At 49.0% G+C, this 25,603-nt stretch overlaps 1 protein-coding gene across 2 annotated transcripts in view; it reads left to right on the top strand.

The window, feature by feature from the left end:
* Positions 1 to 25,291, top strand: part of EPHB1 (EPH receptor B1) — a gene marked incomplete at both ends in the record, with an annotated part of 429,185 nt that extends 403,894 nt beyond the window's left edge. For both annotated transcript variants that reach the window (XM_081234446.1, XM_081234445.1), the window contains 4 exons: positions 12,821 to 12,970; positions 19,596 to 19,789; positions 21,652 to 21,807; positions 25,183 to 25,291. In XM_081234446.1, the coding sequence (XP_081090572.1) occupies positions 12,821 to 12,970; positions 19,596 to 19,789; positions 21,652 to 21,807; positions 25,183 to 25,291 (609 nt within the window). The remainder of the gene's footprint in view (positions 1 to 12,820; positions 12,971 to 19,595; positions 19,790 to 21,651; positions 21,808 to 25,182) is intronic.
* Positions 25,292 to 25,603: the final 312 nt, after the last annotated feature.

Genomic DNA, 25,603 nt, shown 5'->3' with positions numbered 1-25,603 from the left:
CTCTATGAGGAGTGACTGCCTTCCAGGGCCTGTGGTCCAGGGTCTAGTCTTAATCCTCATGTCTCTTCGGTCTCCTTCAGTCTGGAATATTTCCACTGTCTTTCTTTGTCCTTGATGACATTCACATTTTTTTTTAAGAGTACATTTTTTTTTCATTAATAGAACATTCTTCCTGTGAGGTTTTCTGGTATTCTTCATAATTAGATTCAAGTTCTACATTCTTGGCCACAGTCTTACATTAAGTGATATGTGTCCTTCCTAAGGTATCATATCTCAAGACACAGGATGTCCATGTGCCCCCTCAATGGACTTACTGATCTTGATCACCCAATCAAGGTTTGCCCCAGCTTCTCCAATGTATATTTACATGTAATATATATTACATATTGTTTTCTCTTGTAACTGATAAGCAGTCTCTGGGAAGACAGTTAGGCTATGTAAATATCCTGTTCTTCATCAAAATCCCTCCTCCCCCTTCCCCAGTTTTAGCATCCACTGACGATTCTTATCTGAACCAGTCAGTACTACCATGGCTGCAAAATGACCTTTTCCAACTCCAGCCAGCAGGCCAGCACTTGTCATTGACAAGAGAATATTTTGGAGGCTAGCTCCATAGCCCAATAAAATGGGGTTTTTTTGTCTTGCTTGGAAATTCAACCTAATAACATTCTGAAGATCACACTCGCTATGATTTTTACCTGAGAACTTTTGGAATGACCTTTGGCTAAAAACATTAAGATTCTCCTCCATCCCCAGGTGGCCAACCCCTGTTTTAGGTTCTGACCTTTCAGACTGGTCTCGTCCCATCACTCTGCCCACGCCTTTGATCTAAAGAGTCTGATTTACCTGAAGGGAGGTCAGACGAGGCAGGCAGGCAGACAGGCTCCAATCTGTCGCACAGATATGCTGGCTCATTACTTCCTGGTTCTCTGCCTCGTGGTTGCTCCGCTCCAGAGCTAGCATGCCCTGCCCTCTACGTCCACCTGTCCTAACCTCACCCATCCTTGGCCACAGGTAGTAACATACAGACCTGGAGGGCTCAGAATTGTGAAAGCCTGAGAGGCCTCAAGAGATGATACTGAAATGTTCCTACAGGATATAGAACCACTGGGAGGCTCTCCACCAAGCCCAGATGAGCAGTCTCTGCTTACCACGTGCAGAGGCCACAGATCTTGGGAAGCTGTGAGAGCTTCTCTTGACTTGTGGTTGAGGATTATCTCCTGAAACTTTTAGGCTCCTATAAAACACTGGGTTCCCAGGCCTTGGGAGACCATGGATCTGGTGGAAATGGGAATTATTTTGGAGGGGCTCGCAGTTCACCAGCCCCAGATAAAATGGGTTCTGAACTCTCTGAAGAGTCTTAGACTTCAGCAGGGGATGCTTCCATGACTCTCACAATTCCAGAAAATTCTGGAACAGAGGCCTGGCAGTTCTAGATAGAGCTTCAAGGCTATGGTGAGATTAGGAAGGCCCTAGTGAGTGGGACTGGTGATAACAGCCACTAAGTGCCACAGCAAAAAGTCAAGTTCAGGGTTGGAGGAGTAGACACTTATGGGTCTCTCCTTCCCACTGTGAAGAACCCAGCTGCCTTTGGGACCACCATATGGTCAACCCATCTCTGGGCTCCCAGTGGGCCCAAGCAGGTCAGGCAGGGAGGCAGACCAGGGGTTTAGACCCACCAAGTTGGGAGAAAGCTAAGTCTGGGAATACAGGAGGATCTCCAGGAGTTAGTTTTTCTAAAGAATGGGAAAACAGCATAAATCCTAAAGTAGATCAGAAAATAGATTAGTCAAGAGAAGGAACAGATAAGATGCAAGCAGCATTGGCTAAAGTCTAAATCAAGCTGGGGTCCCAGTACACCCCAAGAAAGTTCTGTAGTGCAGGCCGAGGTAGGACAACAGAATCCGAGGCCAAAAGAATGAGAGGTTGGGAACAACCTTGGACAGCTCAGCCCACAGTCCAGCCCCCGCCGTGCTCTCAATGCTGCTCGTGCGGCCTGTACCAGCTTTCACACATCAGTGCCCTCGTCCAGGCTGTTCAGTGGCTCTGAACATGTGGCCTCTGCCACATGCCTCGTGGTCTCACCCGGCCCTGCATCCTTCTCTCCCAGCAGCTGGTTTGGCTTCCTCTTTTATCACAGCATCCCCGAGCTTTTGTGTGCTGCTCAGTAAGTATTTGTGGAGTGAATTAAGAAATTAATTAATGAGTGACACACATATGCCTGGAGATCTGAGATACCAAGAAGGAGACTGGTCAGTGTTGACCAGAGCAGAAGCCTGTGTACCCAGGGAGAGAGATGGCTGTCCCAAGACAGCTGGGCTCTACACAGCGGGAAGAAGATACCCTTCAGTTCCTGCTCTTCCAGCCTGGACTTGACGCTTTCCCTGAGGCTCTTTAGTGGCTGTTATCACTGGCCCCCCTCACCAGACTTACGCCTGTCATAACCCCCACTCCCTCCCCCCACATCTGGGGAGGACTGATCCCGGACCAGGCAGGGAGAAGGGACTCATTTGTCCAACTTGAAACGTCAGCCCATCTGAAAAAAGGGACCCAAAGAAGTCTCTAGAATGCTGTATTTTAAAATATTATGGTTTTATTTTTAAAAGCAATGCTTAAAAACAACAAAAAGTATGTTTAAAGTAAAAAAGTGAAAAAGGCTTTCCCTTCCCAATCCCCAGAAGTCAGTCATGAATAGTTTGGTGTGTTTCCTTCCCAGCTTGTGTGTGTGTGTGTGTGTGTGTGTGTCTGTGTGTGTGTGTATTTATATTTTTAATGGTCTCAAAAATGGTCTCAATATACATACCAATCCATTCATCACCTTGCTTTGTCACTTAACAATGCATCATGAACATGAACTTTTCCTGGCTTAGTACCTTACTTCCTGCCTTTGGAAACATTTTGCTGCTGCTCCTGTAGGTTTCTTAGATTCTTTCTCAGGCATCCTTTGTATGAATGAGCTGTAGAAACTATTTAACAAGCTCTCTTTTTAAACAAGCTCTCTTTTTAAACAAGCTGTCTTTGATGGCCATCTAGGTAGCTTCTGATGTATTATTTCAAACAATGCTTCAGTGAATATTCTTAAGGAGATGCCAATGCACACTTATATAGATAGTTCTACAAAATTAATTTCAAGAAAAAAATTACTGGGCCAAAGAATTTGCACATTTAAAAAATTTTAAAGTAACGTCAAACTTAAAGAAAAGTTCCAAGAATAATACAAACAATACCCACATAACCTTTGCCCAGATTCTTTACCTATTCTTATCATTTCACGCCATTTCTTTGTTATTTGCCTGCTCCTGACCAAAACTTGTGTTTTTCCTAAACTCTCGGAAGACATGCTGCATACATCATGGCTTCTATCCCCATAAGGTAACACATACTTCAGTGTGTATTTCTGTATTTCCTAAGAATAAGGATATTCTCTTAATAACTGTAATAGTACAGTTGTCAACTTAATTTAATTTAACATGGATAAAATACTTTTATCAAATCTACTGTCTGTATTCTAATACTGTTAACTGACCCCCAAAAGTCCTTTTCAGCACTTTTTCCTCCTAGTACAAGATCCAGTCCAGGATCAGATATTGCATTTTGTTGTCATGTTGTTAAAGCCTCTTTTAATCTGGAACATTTTCAAAGCCTTTCTTTATTTTTTATGATACTGACATTGTTAAAGAATACTGCTCCTATTTTTAATAGAAGCTTCCTCTTTTGGGCTTTGTCTGATCTCTCCTCACGATTAGACCCAGGCTCTGCATCATGCATTACATAAATAATGGTGTGTGCTTCTCAGGGTACCACATCTGAGCACAGGATGTTTGTCGGCTCCTCATGGTGATGTTAAGAACTGCATATTTTGGACTTTCCTGGTGGCGCAGTGGTTGAGAATCCGCCTGCCGAGGCAGGGGACACGGGTTCGTGCCCCGGTCCGGGAAGATCCCGCGTGCCCCAGAGCGGCTAGGCCTGTGAGCCATGGCCGCTGAGCCTGCGCATCCGGAGCCTGTGCTCCACAACGGGAGAGGCCTGCGTACCGCAAAAGAACTGCGTATTTTAAATTCTGGTAGGAAAAACGTTCATTTCCCAAAACTTTTTTGCCAGTGTATACTCTTGCCACAGTTTGTGAGATTTCTGCACAGCCCTATCCCTTTTCTTACGCAGGCACCACCACCAGTCTTCTCAGCGTATGCCCGGTCAGTACACTGTGCTTGTTAATACTTTATTTTAAAAAGAAAGCAATACATTTGTTTTTTCTCATTTCATTTTGAGATACTCTTTAGTATTCTTATGCCTCAACAAACGTTCCCCAAACATCGAAAATGCAATAGACTCCCATGGACTTTTGTAACCCCAAACTCACCGGGACTTAGACAGTGCGAGTGTGATTATGGCACAGGCGGGACGGGACCCTTGGCTGAGAGTTTGGGGCTCCACGCTCTGTAAAAGCAAAACAGAAACCAGTCTTTTTATCCCCCACTTTGGGAGAGAAAAGATGCCCCTGCCCTCCACATGCAGGGACATTTATCTCCATTTATGCTTCCGTCTTCTTTCCTATTATCTGCTCTGAGGAAAAGGCAGCACGGCATTGGGAGTTGAAGGATCGGTTTCAAGTGTCCCCTCCACCTTCTCTCAGGTGTGGACTCATGGCCACCCTCCTCGCCTCCCCCGGTTCACATAATTGATGAGGAAGGGACTCAGGAGGAGCTGGCCTCCCCGAATGGTCCTTGGGGCTGGCCCTGCCCTCCCTGGGTTCCCTCACTGCCACCAGAGAGGACAGGCGGCCCGGGGAACAGGGCTCCTGCCGGGAGACCCTCACTCACGCATCTCACACACTGCCAGCATCAGCCAGCAGCACCTCGTATGTCCCTCTGAGATAATTAAGCATTATTATCCCTATTGGCAGGTGGAGACCGTGAGACAGAGTGGTTCAGCGACTTGGTTATAACTGCCGGATTGTTTGAGGGAGAAGCCGTGCCAAGAAGGGAGTGCAGTTCAGGAGGCCAGAAGAGCTTAAGCTGTTTAATGTGACAGATTATTTTAAAATAGCTGCTGGAGGGTGGGGGCTGGAAGAGGGGCTAGAGGCGTGGCCAGTGCACGTCGGGGAGGCACCAGAGATTACCCTGTGAATAAGGAATAGACCTAGTATACCTGAGAAAACGGGTTGCCACAGTCTGTCAGATGCTTACAGAAGAGGAGGGAAAACACTGAAGGCTTAGTCAGCTCGGTGAGGACAAGGAATAAAGCCCTCAGCTTCCCGCAGAGCTGGACAGAGGTCCCCAGGACGGGCGTGCAGACAGAGCGTCCACCCTACCGGCGCCCTCCCCGCACGGCTCAGCGTCTGGAGCCCTGCCACGGTGCCCTAGGAGGTGGAGCCCTACCTGAGAGCGGCAGGAAGCCCGAGTGTCTCCATGCACAGAGGTGGGAACAGAATGGGAGAAGAGCGGGTGCCTGCCTGAGGGTCACAGGGGAGACACTTGGGACAAAGGTGGGGAAGCCATCACGGCCTGTTCACAGAGACAGGAGCCACAGAGACCTGGTGCCAGGTGTCACTAGTGAGGCAAACAGATGCACTAGAAAAGGAGAGGAGAACTGTGGTCTCTAAGGGCGAGGCAGACAGGCAGCAGTGAAGCTGTGGCGATGGCAGCTCCAGGGAAAAGCACAGTTCCTGCCATGTTCGGAAAAGCAGCCAATACACCCTGGACCAGCCCGGGGAAGGGAAGGGGAAAGAGCAGGGTGACTGGCTAGCCTCCTCCTCAAGCCCGACCATCCCGTTTGCTGGCCCTCCCTGCCAACCTTGCCATTCCGAGGTCACATAGAGGCTCACCCTCCCACACCACCCTCTTGGGGCCCAGGCTTGGGGGTTGCACCAGAGGAGACTAAGCCCCATCATCCCTGCCAGCTACCGCTGCGGAATTCCCCACACAGCGCCCTCCTCGGGGCAGAAGTGGGTTTGTTCTCTTTCCCTCTCCGGACCCTGACCTTGCCCCGGGAGGGTGCGCACCGCCTGCCTGTGGAATGAGTGGAGGCCGCATGTGAATGTTTAGCCCTTGTCTCTCCACCCTTTCTTTTTAATTATAAACTCGAGAAATGCTGTGTGATAAAAAGATATATAATTAAATGCCCACATCTCAGCCATCAGGGGCTATTTCGGGGGTGGATAGTAAAAGGCAGCTGTTTTGCCCTGACAGTGGAGTACAGAGAAACAACGTCTGTTTGGTTGAAGAACAGGGTTGGTTTTCTTTCTTTCCAGCTGGGAAACGTCACCAAGTGGCCTTTCTGTTCTTCACACATGAAACACACACTATCATCCGCATATTTTTAGTTAATTTATGTCCAAATAGGCCTTTCTCTCGCTGCTGGAAAATGATGTTTGGGCTGCAATTACATTTCCGGCATCTCACAGAAGGGTTTCAGCGCTCACAAAGCTCAGGGGAGAGGGAGCATGTACCCCACTGACTGTAAATCTCTCCATTTGTAGCTATTCAAATCACATAGTTTATTACTAGTACAAAATACATTGTGTCATTCATTTTGGAGGAGCAGCTAATGCTTCAAGAAAAGCTTTGAAAAACATTCTATTTAGAAACAATTTTGTCTGCAGCCAATGCGTTGTGTCTTTTCTCCCGGCCCTTTTCTCTGTTCTCTGTGCCATTTGCATGACAAATGAGATCATCCTCTCTCCAAAAGCTCACCTGTCCATGCAGCCGGTTTCCCACCTAAAGTTCGAATTCTCTGTAGGTTGCATCATAATCCTTAGCATGGTAATAAATTACAGTGTCACCATCAACATTGTGGCTTCTGGAAAGAAATAAGCAGCGGGGCCAGATGAACTCTCTCAGAAGATTGAGAGACTGTTTTCATGCAAGTTCCTGGCATCCTGGGGAAGTAGAAACAGCCTCTTTATTATATAGACTCAGTTGCAATCCAGCAGCCAGAAGCCATTTCCACTGGCTCTTAGAAGCCTGGTAATACTCAGAGAAAGATAACCTTTTTGGCAGAAACTTCTTTTTCTTCTTGGCTGATATGGGTCTTATCTGGAAAAATCACTTTGCTCATTAGGTTGGGCATAATGGGTCAGTGTACTTTCCAGAGTGTTTTTAAATAGAGACATTCATTCTAAAATACCTTCTTAATTTAACACTTAGAATCACGTTAGATCTCTGGGTCCAAAGCAGTGGACAGTGACTGGGGAGCAGTGGACAGTGACTGGGGAGCAGTGGACAGTGACTGCAGAGCAGAAGGAGTGTGTGCCGCATGGATGCACCCTAGGGCAGGGCCATCTGTGTCTGAACTGTCTACAGAGGGCTGCACAGAGCCAAGGCTGGTCAACCACATGGTCAGGATGGTCACTGCTTCAAGGGGAGGGTTCAACCTGCTACTCCAGAGGGCCACTTGCTATATGTGATGCAAACTTCACCCCAGTCCACCCTCCATTTCCCTTGAGCCATAGATACACTGGACAGAAACTTTGATGAAGCCAGCTCATTGCCCTTTCCCCCATCATTTTAAGATCTTTTGCTGTTCAGTGCAGTGAGACAAATACTTGCCATATACAGGCTACTCGTTCTCTCACCTGTAGCAGGCATCACTCAGCCGTCATGGCAGCATTCCTTGCTGAGCCCAGATGAAGCCTCAGAATCCTTCTCAACCCAGCCATTAACAATGACCAGAGTTGGTACATGAGATGAGACTTCACTCAGTCCATGACTTATGCTGGATTGATCTGTGCCAGTGGTTCTTAAAGTGTAGGAACCACATTGAGAATTTGTTAGAAATGTAAATTCTCAAAGCCAATCCCAGAACTAGTACATTTGAAAGTCCAAGTTAGGGCCCTGTGACGTGTGATCAGCAAGTAGTCAGGAGGCAAGGCTCTCAAATCTGTCTCCCTGATCCAGGGTTGGGTCACAGTTTTTCAAATTAGGGGAGGATGGTTGGTATGTGGAAGCACTGGTGGGGCAGGTTTTGATTGGAGGGCTTTTGAACTTGGCCATTTATGGTAAGGTATGGTAAAGGGGCTTCAGCACCGGTCTTCATGGACAGCGCACCCTTAGTTTCTGAAAGGGTTCCAGCATTCAGGTTCCAGTCATGTCCCAGTTCTTTGGTTCTGTGGGGTGGAGAAACTTTGGTTCCGGGTGTTATTTGAGATCAAAAATTTCTCCTCTGTGTATGCTTCAGCTGCACGACTTGCAGTTTTGTTCTGTTGTCTCTGAAAAACAACTCAGTATATTGCTAGAAACAGAATAGGGCCAGTTTGGGGCTGGTTCTTTGGTTACAGTTACATCCCCAAAGACCAGATTTCCAAATAAGGTCAGGAGTTTAAAAGTTGAACGTATCTTTTTTTTTGGGGGGGGCGCATAAATCAACTCACAACACTCAATAAATTCTTATTTAATGGCAACAATAATATACTGGGTGATTTACGTATATATAATGTTGGCTCTTCAAAACAACCCTAATATGTTTTATATATTACAAACCTATTCAAGAGTGAGCACTGTGAAATTCAGGACCATTGTGTGATGATCTCCGTCATAAACCTATCACTTCAAGGGGATTCCTCATGAGGCACGATTCCAATGATTCCATGATCATGATACTCAATATTCATGAGCATCTGAATTCCTGTTATATCCCTGCTGAGACTTCCTCTCACACATGATGGGGGAGAAAAGTACTGTAGCAATGCCCAGACACAGAGAAGCAGTACCCTTATGGGCATCTCTAGGATAAGTAACTAGCAAGGGAAATCAGTCCTATGCTCAGACTTTAGCCTGGAAAACTCCACAATTGGGTGGGTTCTAGAAATGAAAGCTACGAGCTGTGCCTATCTAATGTCACTGTGGCAAGGCCGTGAGCTGTCTGGGTGGCACTGGGGATATCCTTCACTCCTTGAGAGTAGGGTTGAGTCTCGTCACTGCCAGGTTCCCAGCAGGGTGCCAGGCAGAGTGGGTGCTGCATAGATGTTTGCTGCAGGCTGGCTGAGGCTGAGGGACTAAAGTACTTCTATGCTGAAACCTTCTACCTGTCGGCATCACTCCTGGTGGCACGTGTAGATGTCAGTTATCAGCAGGTGCCCCTGCAGATGGCTAGGTTAAAATTAATCTGCTGCCAGACGTCGTCTCCTACTTTATCAAATTACACACACACATGCACACACACAACACACACACACGATCTTTATAGTGTGTCTCATACCTGAATTAAGGCATGATTATTCTGAAGCAAACTTTTAGAGATGTTAAACTTTTGAAGGATTTCTGGGCAGCACAACCATTCAATGCCAAGCTTTACCTGGAAGGCCAGTGTGTGAAGGACACTGAGAGCGGTGAGATGCCTCTCCCTCCTCACCTCTTCTCCCTCCCCCACACCCCAACAGTGCCCCCCGATGCAGCTCTGGGGGAACCAGGTCCCTGCCGAATGCACACCGGTGACTTCAACATCCCTGGGGGCATCGAGTCATCTGGTGCTTTGAGGAACCTGTGCAGGGGACAATGCTCTCTTCAAGCCCAGTGTTGGCCCCTCTTGCCCACGTGGGCACAGATTCCTTCCAGAGAGTCTCGCCTGGTCTCCATCCCCTGAGAATTCTTCCCTCATGCTTCTTCCCATCCAACAGAGCAAATCACTCCTTCCTTATGCCTCTTCCTCATGCCTGCATTGGTAATAACTGGGACCCTCAGAGAACTCGGCAGTCACAGGAGTGCCTTGGCCTTGGCCTTTCCAGCCCTGACTTCTCTTCCGGCAAGAAGACGTCCCTCACTAACAGAAGCCCTGGTGGCTGCAACACCATCCCACTTCCTTTTCTCCTAGTCCCCTGCGTGGAGCTGGTCACCATCCTCTACATTAATAGATTTCCTTCCATGTAATTGAAGACGGGTTAAATAACCATCACCATAATTACCCCGAGCATCAGAAGGCAACGCTGACGACATGATGTTTGAAAGGCTGAGAGGATATCGAAAACTCTCAGAAGGAAAACACCCATCCCCGTGCTCCCCTGGCTGCCTTGGAGGTCAGCGCCCCCTGCTCTCGTGGCAGAGGGCCGGTGGTGACAAGCTGTCACCTGCCTGTCTGGCCACTCTTCTCAAAGCCTCTGCCACCTGCTGGGATGGGGGCGGGGTAGTGACAGGCCAAACTCCGTGTTCAGTGAGGCCCAACAGCGCACGGTGGCAGGAGGGCTGAGGCGCATCCGTGGGCTTGGCACTGCTACTTGACATGCAGGAGGGAGGGCTCAACAGCTGTCACCGGTGGCCCTGGGGTCTGCTCCAGACTCGGGAGAGAGGACACCTTCAGACTCCCACATTTCCTCTTTGAAGTTCAGAAGAATCACACTTTCGTCTCCCCTCCCTCCTCTCTCGGACACAAACAGATGCATAAAAGATAAGCCCTAACTCTTTTTTACCCACAGACCCACACGGCCAAGTTTTCTCTCTGTCTCTCTGTCACACACACTGGTAAGTTCTCACTCACAGGGTCTCATTCCCTCTCTCTCTCTCTCACACACACACACACACGCACACACTCACACTCACACTCACACTGCTCTCTCCTACCTCAGGTAGCCCAGGTGTATTGAGAGACCAGAAACCGCTCCGCTCTGGGGGAGCCCCAGGCCCCCTCCAGGTGTGACAACACCACCTCCCCTAATGGGGACACACAGCATGGGGTCCCTGCGCTGTCAGACACCGGCCTCAGGTGTCTGACAACTCCCTGTTCGCTGGCTGAGTTTTCCACCTCTCTTCCCAGCCACGGTACCGAGGAGATAAAGCCAGGAAATTCATTCATGTTTTGGGGAATAGTGAGAACAGAGCTTCCAGTTGCCTCGCAGCCCAAGCCTGCCCTCCAGGCATTTGTCACGTTGCTGGCATTTGAGCTGAGGATGTCTCCCACCACAAAAGCCTGCCATCGTCCTGGGGGAAATCAGGGCTGTCTTCCTGGCAGAAAGCTGGATGTGTGCCTGGGGAGGTCGGGGCCAGACAGTCTTTATTCCTCCCAGACCCCGGGTAGGAAACCAGGTAAAAATACACTTTGCAGTTTGCTTCTTTTTCTCTCACTCGTGCTCAGATTAACCACTTATACATTTTAAAGGTATTTTTGCTAAAGTCCAGCACATGTCCCTGGTGATTTGAACAGATCGTGGGAATGGTCTCCGTATAAAAATAGCCTCCTTCGGCCGAGGCAGGAGGCAGATGAGAAGGGGAAGGTGATAGGGAGCTGCAGGTCTCAGAGCCCAGGCATCGCAACAGGGTCGTGAGAGTGAAGTCTAATATTTGGCCTGGAGAATTGAAAATGAAGATCATTTGCTCTAGAGCACGATGAACTCTACCCTGTAAGTGGCATCAGTGCCCTACAGGGCTGCTGTGCTCTCTGCCCCCCGCTATTTCCCCCGTGAGAATTCCGTGCTCCAGCCATCCTGCACTGCTGGCAGTTACCGTCTTCTCTGTTACCCCAGCATCCGCACATGCTCCTCTCTGCCTGGACTTCCCTCCTCCCCACACTCTGCCTGATTAACTAGTTACCACGTGTATAACGTGGACCCTCTATGCCAGGCCCTGCCCCAGCACTAGATGGATCGTAATCCACTTATCCTCATGATGACCTGACTATGTAAGTGCGATCATTACCCCCATTTTGGCAATGAGATACAGAGGCACAGAGAGGTTAGGTAACTTGCCCTAGGTCACACAGGTAGAAAGGGACAGTACTGGTATCCACACCTGGCCAAGGGCTCCAGGAAAATGCCCTTCTGACTGCTTCTGGCCACCTTCCCTGACCCCTTCCTATGTTAGGGAGTTTCCTCTGGTTCTCAGCACACCCTGTATCCCCCTCGGCCTCACCCTCATCACTTTCCACCTTGTTAACAGTATGTATTAAGTTTCTGTTTTCTTGTCTGCCTCCCCATGCCTGCCCAGCTTGAGGGCAAGGTCCCTGGCTGGCTCAGCTCTGCGACACCAGCTCCTCAAAAAGGACCTGGCACAAAGCAGTGCTTCTTGCCTAGTTGTTGACGGGGTGCATGTATGGATGGATGGATATCAGCCCCTTAGGTAAACAAAACAGGCCAAGTTCTGGCAGACAAACCAAGGGCCAACCAGAGAGCCAAGCTGGAAACTCCCAGGGTGGGATCGGGGGGTAAAATGGAGAAACAAACCTAAGAGCGGTCCTTTAGGAAAATGTGTCTGCAGCTCCGGATGTCGACCTGCTCAGAAGGGCAGGGAGGAGAGCCAGCATCTGTCTGCTCTGGGCCTGGTAAACCCAGTGCAGCTGGGGCTGCCTGCAGGCTGCAGAGTGGGGAAAACCTGTCCCCCAGGAGGGGAGCACAAGGCAAGTGGGGCACAGGGGCGGCGCAGGGTGATCTTGTAGTCAGGGGTGTCCCAGGAAGTATTACCAATCACTACCTTCGTCTTTGCTTGTTTTGCTTCCTTCTGGCCCAAGTGTCGTGACTCATACATGCTGTGGGACAGCAGAGCATCACCTGCCTGTCACGGCTCACATGACCCATCTCACCCAGTATCGTGAGGTAGTGCTTCTCTGCCAGTTTCACTTGCTCCTCCCACCCACGGTGACGTTAGAATCAGGACGTAGGGAACGGTGGGGTAAGTGCAGCTGCAGCCCCAGTCGCCACCTCTCGTGCGCTGTGATGTGCCCACATATGGCGTGAGATGGCCCAGCCCCGCAGGTCCCCCTGCCTGGGGGCACCAGCTATCCTCATCCACGAAATGTCGGGGCGGGGGTGGAATGGAGGGACACGTGTTCCCACTTTATCCTCACGCACCGTCAGCTAGGAACCCTACGGTTGAGCTGACCAGGCTTCTCCTTCCCACAGGGAGGCAAGATCCCCGTGAGATGGACGGCTCCAGAGGCCATTGCCTACCGCAAGTTCACGTCTGCCAGCGACGTCTGGAGCTACGGGATTGTCATGTGGGAAGTCATGTCGTTTGGAGAGAGACCCTATTGGGATATGTCCAACCAAGACGTGAGTGTCAGTGGCACCTGGCTGCTACAACCCTTACCCCAGGGGTCCCACAGGCCATGGCATGTCAAGCCCACCTATCTGTTTTCTGCTTGGGGCCTCAGAATGTGAACGTGAGGTGTCCAGGGCAGGGGATATTGGATCCCCTTGGCACCAATATTTGAACTAATCAAAGAGCCCAGCATGACCCCAAAGCCTGTAAAGATGCCCAGGCCAACCCAGGAGACAATGGGCTGGTTCTGAGTGGCCAGGAACCATGAATAGATCAGGCCCAAAGTTAATCAGGAAATTCTACCCCACTTCAGAGCTCCATCATCACGTGTCCAGGAAGGGAAGCCGTGCCGGTGGGAGGGCGGGCCTGGCTCCCAGGCTGCTCTGCTCTGACAGATGTGCCGTGTTGAGCCAGCTGCAGCTTCTGTCTGGGACTCTCACTTCTCCGCCTTAAAGAGAGGAATTAATCGTAAAAGTCCTTCTTTCCTGAGAATCCGCTCTTCTGGGAGTCCGTGTCACCTGTCAGTGAGAAGGAGGTGCTGAGAGAGAGTCCCAAAGCTGGTCAGCTTCAGATGGGCCTCGGGAGGGGACCTGTCTGAGTGGAGGTCAGCAACACCCCTCCAGGCCACTCACAAGGGACAGGGGGAAAGGAAAGGGCCATCTGAGATGCTTTAAGCAGAGGCATTTTGGGGAGGTGTTCCAGAGGGGACCTTTTGCTCCATAATTACTAAAAGGTAGGAAGCCTTTGAGGATGATTTGCTTCGGTAAGGTCCCAGTCGAAATCCTACCGGGATTCCCCCACTGCCTTGGACCCCGGGCTGTTCCCCAGGGCCACTCGTTCTTTGTGTTCTGAACGCACGCCCTCCCCTTGGAGAGTCTGCAGCGCCCGTGTTGCCTTCTGTTCTCTGCTTGCTCTTCCCATCACCTTGGGGGACAGTTATTATCTTTCCCAACTTCCAAGCAAGAAGAGTCAGGGCTGACCCAGTCCAGATGGGGAAACCAGCCACCCCATAAGCACCTACATAGTGGGTGGGCTTTTCGTTACTCGTAAACTGGAGAAGTCTGCCCCCAGCCAGCCCTCTATCCAGACAGACGTTCCGAGCCATGGCTGTCGCTCATAAGGTTGAGAAAGGTGGTGATCTGGGAGTCCAGGAAACACTTTCCAATGAGCCAACATGGGAGCTGGGTGCTGCCATGACAGTGCCTCCTCCCCAGGGTAGAGTGGCTTCAGCCCAGAGCAAGTGAAACGGCTGCCTCCTTAACCAGGTCCTGCTGTCGACCATGCATGGCATCTAGATCCTCTATTATCTCTGATTATCCATGCTTTGCCTCTGCTCCTGTAGCGTGTCGAATCGGTAAGTGTTGGAATTGATGCCAAGGCTGCTTTCATGAAATCAAGTGCACCCTGATTTTGTCCATACTGTCAGCTGGATGAGTAATAAACCTTAGCCAGAAAATGCAGGCCCCTTTTGTCCTGCCCAGAGACTGTAATCCGATTAAGCACAATTCAGCACACATGGAACGGATTATGAAACTCTGACAGGCAAGATGTGACATTCAAGATATTCTCAGCAAATACACTCACCTCTGCTGAAAACAAGTGGAGTTTCTGATATTAGACTTCCAGAATTCCCAAATCATTCATTGCACGAACACTCAGGGTATGCTAACTGTGACTGAGCATTGTGCTTGCCGGCTCTGTTCTTGGGGGGTTCATAGCCCAGTGGCACATACACAGGGCTGTGGGAACATTTTCGGGGGAGGTAAGGAAGGTTTCCAGATATTTGACACTTGAGCTGGGCCTCAAAGGGAATAAGGACATCTGCAAAGTAGCTGTTTATTCTAATCTTATTGTATTTCTCCAAAATAAAGCGTCTCAGCATTGTCCCAAGTACCATTCCACTCTCTGTGGAAGGCAGAGGGTGACTTTTGCCCATTCAGAAGGTACCTTCTTACCCAGCCTGGGAGAGAGCCAGGAGGGGCTCCCAGCAGCTCGAGCTGCAGCCCGACTCATCAGAAACCACTGAGGTGGTGGCAATAAAGGGTTTTACAGATGACAATTGAAAGGCTTTACGAAAGAGAATTGCAGAGGCAAGTCAGAGTGCTGGTAATTGGGCTTCCGGAGCCCAGGAAGGTCTTTGAACGTGTACAGAGAGTTTGTCAGCCAGAGAGAGAACTTGGAAGTTCTACGGCTTGGATCTGATTGACAGAGATAATGAGAGTGGCAGTGTCTGTGGGGAGAAGCTGCAGTTTTATTGAAACATCAGAGCTCAACTTAACCCCCTCTGCCCTGGATCCTCCACTGCTCTGAGCTCCTCCACTTCTCCCTCCGCATGGAAGGTCGAGGAAGCCCGCCCACCGCCCAACTTCACTAATGAAAAGTGCACGTCCGGGGGCAGCCAGGAGCCCCTCTGGGGACAGGAGAGCAAGGGGAGGGGCCCTGTTCCTTTCCCAGAGGAGCTCCAGCCCTGGTCCCCGATCCAGACCACCTGTCCCTGGTCCCCACCTAACCCCCGCACCTGCCACCTGGGGGTACAGGTGAGCAAAGCAGCCCTCACCCCATCCCGTTGCTGCAGACCCTTCAAAGCAAGTCAGCCCTGCTCTGTGACAGCTGCCGAGACTGGTTCTCACTGCGACACTCGCCGTTACCTTCTCTCTGGAGACGCCATCTGATCTCATTTCAATCTCCAATCTTTTCAGCATCCATTTATCTCATCCTGTTGTGGACCAAGGAAAGGGGCCCGGTACTCGCTCTGATTTTTCTATTCTGCTCAGCAGGACCCCCTCTGCCCCCAAGCTTGGGCCATATCTTTCCTCACAATTCAGACGCAGTCACTGGTGTTTGGACTGAAAGTGGTTCTCCTGCCTCCTACCTGTTTTCTCCATACCTGCCAGTGAGGCAGGCATGACAGGGAGTGATCCCAAAGCCCCATTAGAGGACTACAATTCCTCTTTCAAAATAATGATGTTTTAATTTGATTATAAGTTATATGTATTCAGAAAATTTAGAAAACACCCAGATTCTTGAAAAGAACAAAAATCTTCAACGGCATAGTGCCTCAGAGAAAGACTTGAATAGATAAATGTTACCCATACAGCAATTAATGACCTAGTACTTTTTCTTTGGAGTGGAGGGTAAAGCTTTTATTTTTTTCATATGTGCAGGAAGCGTCAATGCTCCCAGAGCCTCTACGCGAGTAATAACAACAAAGTTATCTAGAAGAAATAGCAAATAGGAATTCCCTGGTGGTCCAGTGGTTAGGACTCTGTGCTTTTGATTTTTCACTCCCAAGGGCATGGGTTCGATCCCTGGTCAGGAACTAATATCCCTCAAGCTGCAAGGCGGGGCCAAAAAAAAAAAAAAGTAAGAAAGAAATAGCAAATGGAATAAAGTCCCATTTGTAAACAAGAGCATGGGAAGGGGCTCCTCTATCCTCTGTCCTGAAAGGTGAGATACAGAGAGGGAGGTGGTATTTACCAAGTCCCCACTACATGCTTGGTGCTTCCCAAACACCATCTTCCTGGGCCTCCAGTTGGCCGGCAGCAGAAGAGCAACCCTCTTTGAAGAGAAGACCTCCCCTGTAATAGACGTGGCCGCAGTGACAGCCTCCATGTGATGATGGGATTCTTTCTACTCACATGTGTGGTGCTCAGTGCGCATCACCTCACTGTGTCATTTAATCCTTCTAACACCCCCATCTGTGCAGTTTCAGGAAGTCAAGTGACTCTCCCAAGTTTCTGGAGCTAATAAGAAATGGAGCTAGGATCTGAACCCAGAACTCCAAGGTCCACGCCCCTGATGGCAATGCCACACCATCACTAACACAGCACGTGGGGCTCCACCCCTCTGGACCTGCAGGGAGGAGGAATCAGGGACTCTCTGTGTCCTCTTAAAAGGAAAGTCAGCACATCAAACAAACAGAGGAAATACAAAAACACACGCCAGGATGGTGTTCCAAAAATTCCGATGAGGTGGCCTGCAGAAGAGATGGGGGAAAAGCAGCTTAGTGGCGTCCAGTCTAAAGCTCACAGATGGAAGAGTCAGCACGTGCCTGGGTCCCCAGTCTCCTGATGCTCTGCCAGGAGTGCTCGGGTCAGCTGGTCACACCTTTGAGCTGCGTCCCCGCAGAGGGCTCCTTCCTCTTATGGGCAGATGGGAGAGTAATCTTGTCGGGGGGAACATTCGTATTTGGGAATCTGGTCATCAAATAATTTGAGCAGCGATGCCAGCGGTTTAAGGGGAACAGGAGCTGCCCTACACTGGAAGGCTCTGGGGGCCCCTAACCCCCAAAAGAAGTTGAATTTGGACACCAGCCCCTCCTGCTGGTCCCACCTAGCTTGTCCTTAGGCAACCTAGAAAGAGCTCGTGGGGCCATTCAGTGGGTAATCCCACTTGTCCCCTTGGTGAGTGGAGACTCTGTGACAGGGCCCCTTAATCCGGCTGCCTGGAAGGAGCTGGAAAGGATGCCAGTTTTAAGCAAGGCTATTCATCCTCATGGATTACTTGGTTTAGCTCCATACCCCTGTTTCCTACCATGAAGACATCAAATAGCTCCAAGGACTGTTCTCTAGGCTGAGATTCCTGTGGCATCCCCACAGAACCTAGGAAGAGTGGGCTTCAAGGTATTCAAAACTTAAACTCAGGGACTTCCCTGGTGGTCCAGTGGGTAAGACTCCACGCTCCCAATGCAAGGGGCCCAGGTTCGATCCCTGGTCGGGGAACTAGATCCCACATACATGCTGCAACTAAGAGTCTGCATGCTGCAACTAAGAGTCTGCATGCCACAACTAAGAGTCTGCATGCCACAACTAAAAGCCCACACACCGCAACTAAACATGTCACAACAAAGATCCTCCTGCATGCTGCAACTAAGACCCAGCGCAGATAAATAAATAAATAAATAAATATTAAAAAAAAAAATTAAACTCAGATACCCCTGTGATTTTTTCGCAACCCTATCCCTTACTAGCTTCGTGCCCTCAGGCAAATGACTTCCCTGTTTGTGCATTCATTTCCTCATGGGGAAAATAGGGCTAAAATGCCCTCCTCAGAGGATAACAGGTAATTTGACTGACAACAGTCTGGCTAAGATAAACATTTGTTAGTGGTATAAAATATTATTCAAAAGTGCATATTCCCAGTTGCTGTTTTTTTATAAAGTGATCATATTGGTGTGGTTTGTATGCTTGTTTGTTTTTCTGCCACATCGAATAGAAGGAATAATACACCTTGGTTATCTCTAATGACTTCAGGTTATTATATTACCTCATGCCCTGTCTCATGCCCTGTATACTGTGCATAGAATTTGTAAAACTATAAACTGATAGAGAATATTCACTTTCTGACCAATTTACAAAGTAAAAAAAAGGAATAATCAGTTGCAATGAATCTGACATTTTTTAAAGTAGAGGCAAAAACACCTGAAAATCCCTGAACTCCAAATTATTCCCTATGTGGTTAAAGGTGCTTTAACTGTTTATATTAATGTAAAATCAATGCCTAATTATTATAGAAAATAAACATACAAAGAAACAAAAAGAAAAACACAAAGGGCATTCATGTTTCTACCTGCCCAGAGGCAACCACTGTTAGTTCCATGGTATAGATCCTTCCAAGGGCTTTTCTATGCATGTGTGTAATTATTAGTTTTTGTTTTGTTTCAATTCTTATTTTTTTACAAAAGCAAGCTTATACCATACCTGCTTTATACCATACCTGCACTTACACAGCCTGCTATTTTGCCTAATATTACAATGTGAGTATATTTCCATTTCAATAGGCACATTTTTGTAACATCTTAAGGCCTGCATTGTATTCCTGGCCTTCCATTGTGTTATAATAAATTACAGAGCAGGCATAATTGTTTTAAATGAATTGGAAATTAAGAAGTAAAGGGTGAAAACCACAACAATCTGAAGAACAGAAAAAGGACTTAAAGATCCTAAAATCTTTACAAAACTATCCCCTGGAGTCTGCGAAAATTAACAAAACCTGATTGGAGATATTCATGTTGGATCACCTTGTTATTTCCACTGTTGTCATTGGACCGAACCAATTTGTTTAACTAGATTATCTTCTACCCAATTCCTGTCACTGCCTCATGAAGATTAAGGCAGACAATGCCTAGGAAGCATCTAGAGGGTCCCTGGCATGGAGGAGGCTCTCCATCAAATTGTGATCCCTTCTCCCACCTTCTTTTCGCATAGCAGTGAAAGGATGAGGTCACAATGCGCTTTGGTGGGTGTCCTTTGCAAATAGTTGGCACTTTGCCCATATGCCATTGTTTCATCTGCCCTGGTGCCACCAGCTGCCAATAAGGCAGAATTGGGCCTGACGTCCTCTCAGGGAGAAGCTCAAACCATTCTTCAATAAACAGTTACAGCTATCTAGTGTGTGTCAGGCCCTGTGCCAGGTGCTGGGAACACAAAGGCACAAGAAGAGGTGGGCCTGCTTTCTGGGAACTCACAGTCTAGGGGGAAAAGCCAAATATATGTAAAATCTCTTACTGTGAGAGGTATAGGAGCACAGAAGATGGGACACCTGGGGTAAGGAGGCTCCATCCTCCGAAGCTAATTTGTGAATGACTGGCTGGTGGCTCATCACCAATCACACCTGTTCCTATGTGTGTCACTGTAGGTCATCAATGCCATTGAGCAGGACTACCGGCTGCCCCCACCCATGGACTGCCCAGCTGCTCTACACCAGCTCATGCTGGACTGTTGGCAAAAGGACCGTAATAGCCGGCCCCGATTTGCAGAGATTGTCAACACCCTGGACAAGATGATCCGGAACCCAGCAAGTCTCAAGACTTTGGCAACCATCACCGCCGTGTGAGTCTAGTGGAACCGGGTGGCTCCCAGGGGTGGGTGGTCTCATAGTCAGGCAGGGCCCAGAGCGAGGCTGCCAGCCTTCAGTCTACTGAGAGCAAGGGGGGAGACGGCTGAGCTTATCCACGGATGGAAGAAGTTCCAAGACTCTTCACTTCCTTTTTCTCTTCTATCTCTCTGAAATATTCCCTGCCTCCAGCATGGGCTGTAGACAGATGAAAAGATAACATATCTGTATCTCTACCTTCCATTGGCCTCAAATGGGCTGGGCACTGGGCTCTGTAGTAGTTGAGTGTATCTGGTCTGACTGGTATGAGACCCCACTTGTGGGCAATCCTGTTTCCAGAAGGCACCCTTTCTGTTAACCACACCAGTGCATGAGGCAGTTGGAGCTGCAGACTTGGAACCTTGGCCAACCTATTAACAGGTAAAGGCCCTGATTGCTGTGGGACAAAGAAATTCAGAGCCATTGGATTTGTTATAAGCAAATGCACAGAACTGTCAGCTGTCAGCCACAGTCAGCTGTGCATCACTCATTTACATTTGCAGCGTTAACTCATTTATTATAGTAATTCATCCCTTCGACCAGAGTTTATTGGGTGCTTATGTGCTAAGCACTGTGCCCTTGCTGGCTGTATAGAATGAGCAAGATAGACATGCCCTCATGGAGCTTAGAATCATTCAGGAGCAGTGAACATTAATCAGATGATTGCCCAAAGAAGTACAAATTGAGACTTCACTGGCCAGTGCGGCAGGGAAGTGCCTGATGCTTGGAGAGCACACACCTTGGTCTGGCGTCAGGGAGGCGACCCTGATGCCTGTTATTTCAGTTGCGAGCTGAAGAGGGAGGGTGCGTTAACTGAATGAAAGGAAGATGGGAGTAGAGAGTCAGGGTTCCAGATCAAGGGTGCAGCGTGTGCAGAGGCCCGAGTGTGGGAAGGACAGGGCCAGCGTGTTGGGAGTGCAGTTTGTGGCGGGACCAGGTGGGGACTGGGGCTGGGGAGGTGGGCGAGAGCCAGACACTCAGAGCCTTTAGGCCCTGCTAAGACTTCGGAGCTTGGTTTTCAGAGCAATGATCACCCACTGAAGGGTTTGACATGAATCAGGGTCAGGAGTTGGGTTATGGTCAGGATCACCAGGCTATAACATGGACCTGTTGTTGAGGGGACCATGAAGACAGACTTGGTGGGAGGACATGGCAGTAGTAGCCATGGCAGAGAAGAGAGCATCTTCACTCAGGCTAATGGTGTGGAAAGAAGCGGATGAGTTTGAGAGGTTTTGAAGGTCAAATCTTTATGACTCGGTGAGGGGTTGAGCGTGGGTGCTGAAAGTGAGGGCGATGTGAAGATGGCACCCTGATTCCTGGACTGGGTACCTGGGGTGGGGGGGTTCTGCTTTGACAAGATGCCCGAGAAGGTCAGTGGTGGGCTGCTCTGTTCCGTTTCTTTCAATTAGTTGAGGACGGAACCCGGAGAAAACAATGTTACCGATAGATTTGGAGAGGTTGCAGTGAACTTTATATATTTGTAAAAGGAGCATATCTTAGGTTGGCGAATCTCTTAGATTTCAGGTTACAAAGGAGTTGTGGTCCTTCTCTTCCCTTCAGACTGCCTGCTGTGCCAGTCGGCCCATCTGGGCTGACCAGCATGGGACAGATTCCAGAGGCAGGGGGACTGGCCACTGACCTTGAGAAGCCATGCAGGCTCAGGATTGTGTCGGGAAGGAAGGGTCAGCCTGGGTTTCCTGCATAATCCTCATCCCACCAGGGCTCCTGAACCTCCATGAAGGCTGCCGTCCGCCCAGGGTGTGGCTCTGCCCGTGCGTCCCTGCAGCTGTGGGGTCACCTGCTCCCCTTTGTCTTCCAGGCCTTCCCAGCCCCTGCTTGACCGTTCCATCCCAGACTTCACTGCCTTTACCACCGTGGATGACTGGCTCAGTGCCATCAAAATGGTCCAGTACAGGGACAGCTTCCTCACCGCCGGCTTCACCTCCCTCCAGCTGGTCACCCAGATGACGTCGGAGTGAGTGATGGGAATCACCTCTGTCCGGCCCGTGGGTGGGGTCAAGGCTCCCTGCCTGCAATCACCCGTGGTGCAAGTCATGCCTTCCGGCTTCATCCACAGGGCTCCACCTCAGCATAGAATCGGACCTGGCGGGGAAGCGCCTTGGAAAGACGGAGGGCTGGGGTGGGGAGGCCCAGATCTATTCTGGGTCCCAAATGAGAGTTCTTCAAAGTCACAGCCATATGTCATTTGCCTAATCACTGAGAGTCTCTCCTCCGTTTAAGTTTTTAAACTCAGCCCATCAAAGAGAGCATCCAGATGGAAAGAACACAGCCAGCCAGCACTTTAAACAGCGTAGCAGGAAGACGCAGGGCTCTGATTCAGCAGCAATCTCCGATGCACTGGGAGCCTGTCTTCGTGCTTAGACAGCGCTTGTAAATAAGCCGACGTTTCCATCCCCCACTAGTTATTTTCTAGGCTGCAACCCCCATAAGAGTGTGGAAGAATACAGAAACTAAAATTATTCAAATCAGATGAGAGCCAGAAAGGGTCTTAAAGGCCCACGTAGTCCATCATTTCCCCGAGAATGTTCTGAGCAGCACCTGCTCTGGGAAATGTTAATAGGTTCTCCTTGGAAAAAAGGTCCCATGGTCAAATAAATTTGGGAAATACTGAGCACTTTAGCGCTCTCTTGGAGAGTCACTCCACATATTAGCATTTTAAAGGCCATAAGAAATCCTGAAGTAAAGAAACCCACGTAAAATTATTAAATACCATGGAAGTGTATTTCGGAGGGGTGGGGTTTTCTGGGCCTGAATTTTGGGAAATCTCTATCTAGTTCCAACCCTTCCATTCAGCGATTCAGAAAGGAGGTGATGTTAGTGCCTGAAGACTCGGCAATCAGGAGTGACAAAGCGGGAACAGAAGCCTGCTTTCCTGACTGCCGGGTCCATATGTTCCAGCCTGTCCACCCAGGGCCACATGGGGCCATACTTGGCTATACACACCCTGGAGTCACCTGGGCATCTTTAACTACTGATGTCTGATTCCTACACCCAATGTAGATCTTCTGATTCATTTGGTACGTGGTGAGACCTGGGCATCAGGATGTTAAAACTCCCCAGGTGATTCTAATGTGCAGCCAAGCTTGGGAACCACTGGACTAGAGTGGGCAAGTCGAATTTTGAATACATACACACACACACACACACACACACAGCAGGGACCTCACCAGCTGCCCGGCTGCAACGTGTACTAACAGCACCAGGGTTGGTAGCCTGTGACACACATTTTCCCTGGCAGAGGATAAGTCAGTCCACCAGGCAGTTGACAAACACTTATTGATCACCTGTTCTGTGTCAGGTTCAGTGCTGGGTGCTGGGATTCCCTGCTGGGGCAGGCCAGTTGCTGAGTCCCAGGGGAGAGGCGGGGGTCATCCATCCTGAGCAGTTGAGCCCCAGGGGGATGGCTTATTGACACTCAGCCTTCCATCCCAGATTCCTGCTCTGCAGTCAGTCTTCATAGAGTCCAGCTTCATGTCTCTCAGGTTTATTCTTGCCTGAAATGATGGAACCTCCACTTTCTCCCAGGAAATGACTTGGATGTGCCTCTAGCCTTGGATCCACTAAACACCAGAATTCACTTTTTCAAACCTGAGTTCATTTCCTGGTGATGCCTAAAAACGTCCTTACCATTATGAGTTATCGTCAGACACCAAAAATAAAAACTAACCCCTTCCCAGTGGAAAACCAGCTTTTCCAACCCACAGAGCTGAAAAGGGTGCCTGGGCTCCGGGGCAGAGTGGGCGTCCATGAAGGTAGGGCTGCGCCTGCTTTCCCACTGTCGTGGGGACCATCATCACCTGATCCCCCACAAACTGAAGGAGTCAAAAGGAGTAATTCCCTCAGTCTGGGAATAGCCACATGAAAAAGAGCTAGAGGAAAAATAAAAGGAAAGTGAAACTGAAAAGTAAGGGATTTACTTCAAAGTAAAAAATGTCCACACACTATTGGAGCACTTTTGTTTGCTACTTGAGAGATAAAAGGCAGAAAAAGAATATGTGTATGTAAATAAAGTAGATTGAGGGACAATTTGTGAATTCAGAATCCAAGCATACCTCTCAAACTTGTGTGCTGAAAAGATGTGGGCAATTTGACAACCTAGACCAGTGACCGCCCTCGGGGGACTGAGAGCCAGCTGAAAGGAGGGGTCAGGAGAGCCCAGGCATTGTGGACCGGGGCCCAGCACAGGGGCCTCCTCATACACCTTGTGCACAGTGCACAGAGCGATCTGCTCTGCTGGGGCAGGGGGGTCCGCAGAGAATACAGTCAGGACGTTAGAAGAATTCTGAGAGCAGCCCTGCAGGGTGGCTGAGAGCCAGGCCATCCTGAATTTGAAGCCCAGCTCCACCACTGCTGACCTGCTGTGTGATCTTGAGCATGTTACTTAACTTCTCGGAGCCCTGCTTGCCTACTCTAGAAAGGTGCAAATAATAATAGTGCCCACCTCATTGGTTTGTGGTAAGAGGTGAGTGGAATAGTATATACAAGGCAACTGGCCTATTGTCTGCTTGCAGGACACACATGAGAAATGACGGCTGGTAAATTATTATCATGGACTCCTAGTGGTTTGGCAGTTTTTATGAAATGCTTCCATAGGTATAAATGGGTTAGTATATGGCACATGAGAAGCACTCAAGTACTGTAATATTATTAATTAAAAAAAGATGTATGGGTCTCTCCCCAAAGACAAATATAAGCCATGAACTTGTTCATATTAAGACTCACAGTTCAGAGATGAATCCAGTCCAAATCCCTACCCTAAACATCTTCCTTGGATTCCTGCTTGGGCAGATATTTGAAAGTTATTTTGAGATCACCCTTCTTAAAAATTCATGACGTTAAAATTCAAAGAGAGGCAGAAAATGGAAACTCAGGGGAAAACATCAGAAAACCAGGCAAGCCTCACATCTTTTCAATCACAGTGGGCGATCACTAATTTGGGCAGAAACCTCACAGAATAACTGAAGCCCCATACAGTGTGTGCTTGCATTGTTAAAAAAAAAAATAGTAGAGGAAAGTTCTAGTCCACCTAGGGCCATGGACACAATGAAGGGCTGCTCCAGAACCCGCAGGCGAGGAACAAGGCACAGCACTTCCAGGGTCATCTAAGTTGGAGGGGGCATTGGAGGTGGGGGCTACTGCTTGGAGAAAGTGAGATGGAGCAAGGGAATATCTAGTTAGGTGTTTTTCAGACTCGGGTAAACTTGGGCTCATTGGATTTTAAACACTTTTATTTGCCTACCCCACTATTATCAGGAGTTTGCCTTCTGTGACGAGTTTTGATCTGTGAAAAACACTAACGTGCCTTCTTTTGTGGCTTTTTCCCTCCTAGAGACCTCCTGAGAATAGGAGTCACCTTGGCAGGTCATCAGAAGAAGATCCTGAACAGCATTCTGTCTATGAGGGTCCAGATGAGTCAATCACCAACGGCAATGGCATGAGAACTCTCGTTTTCTGTGGGGAGGAGAGGAAGGAAAAGGACCAGGCTCAGGGGGGGAACCATAGGCTGACCACTGTGGAATGTCCTGGAGAGACTGGCTTTTCAGCTGAGAAATGCATTCTCATCAACGAAGAATAAGCTGGACCTATTCCTAATAGGCAACCTTCATTTCTCAGTGACAGACGCAGGTTTAAGATCCCGTGGGAAACCAAATATGTAAGAATAAAAATACACAAAGGTGATGTTCGACGGAAGTGAAGACAAAACAATATGTGTCTGGGGCACTAAGAGTGAACACAGCTCCCACCCTGGG

This window comes from Mesoplodon bidens (assembly GCF_964165515.1).
Source record: "Mesoplodon bidens genome assembly, chromosome: 5".
NCBI lineage: Eukaryota > Metazoa > Chordata > Mammalia > Artiodactyla > Ziphiidae > Mesoplodon > Mesoplodon bidens.
The sequence above is the reverse complement of the archived record's forward strand: the minus strand, read 5'-3'. Positions and strand labels throughout refer to the sequence as shown.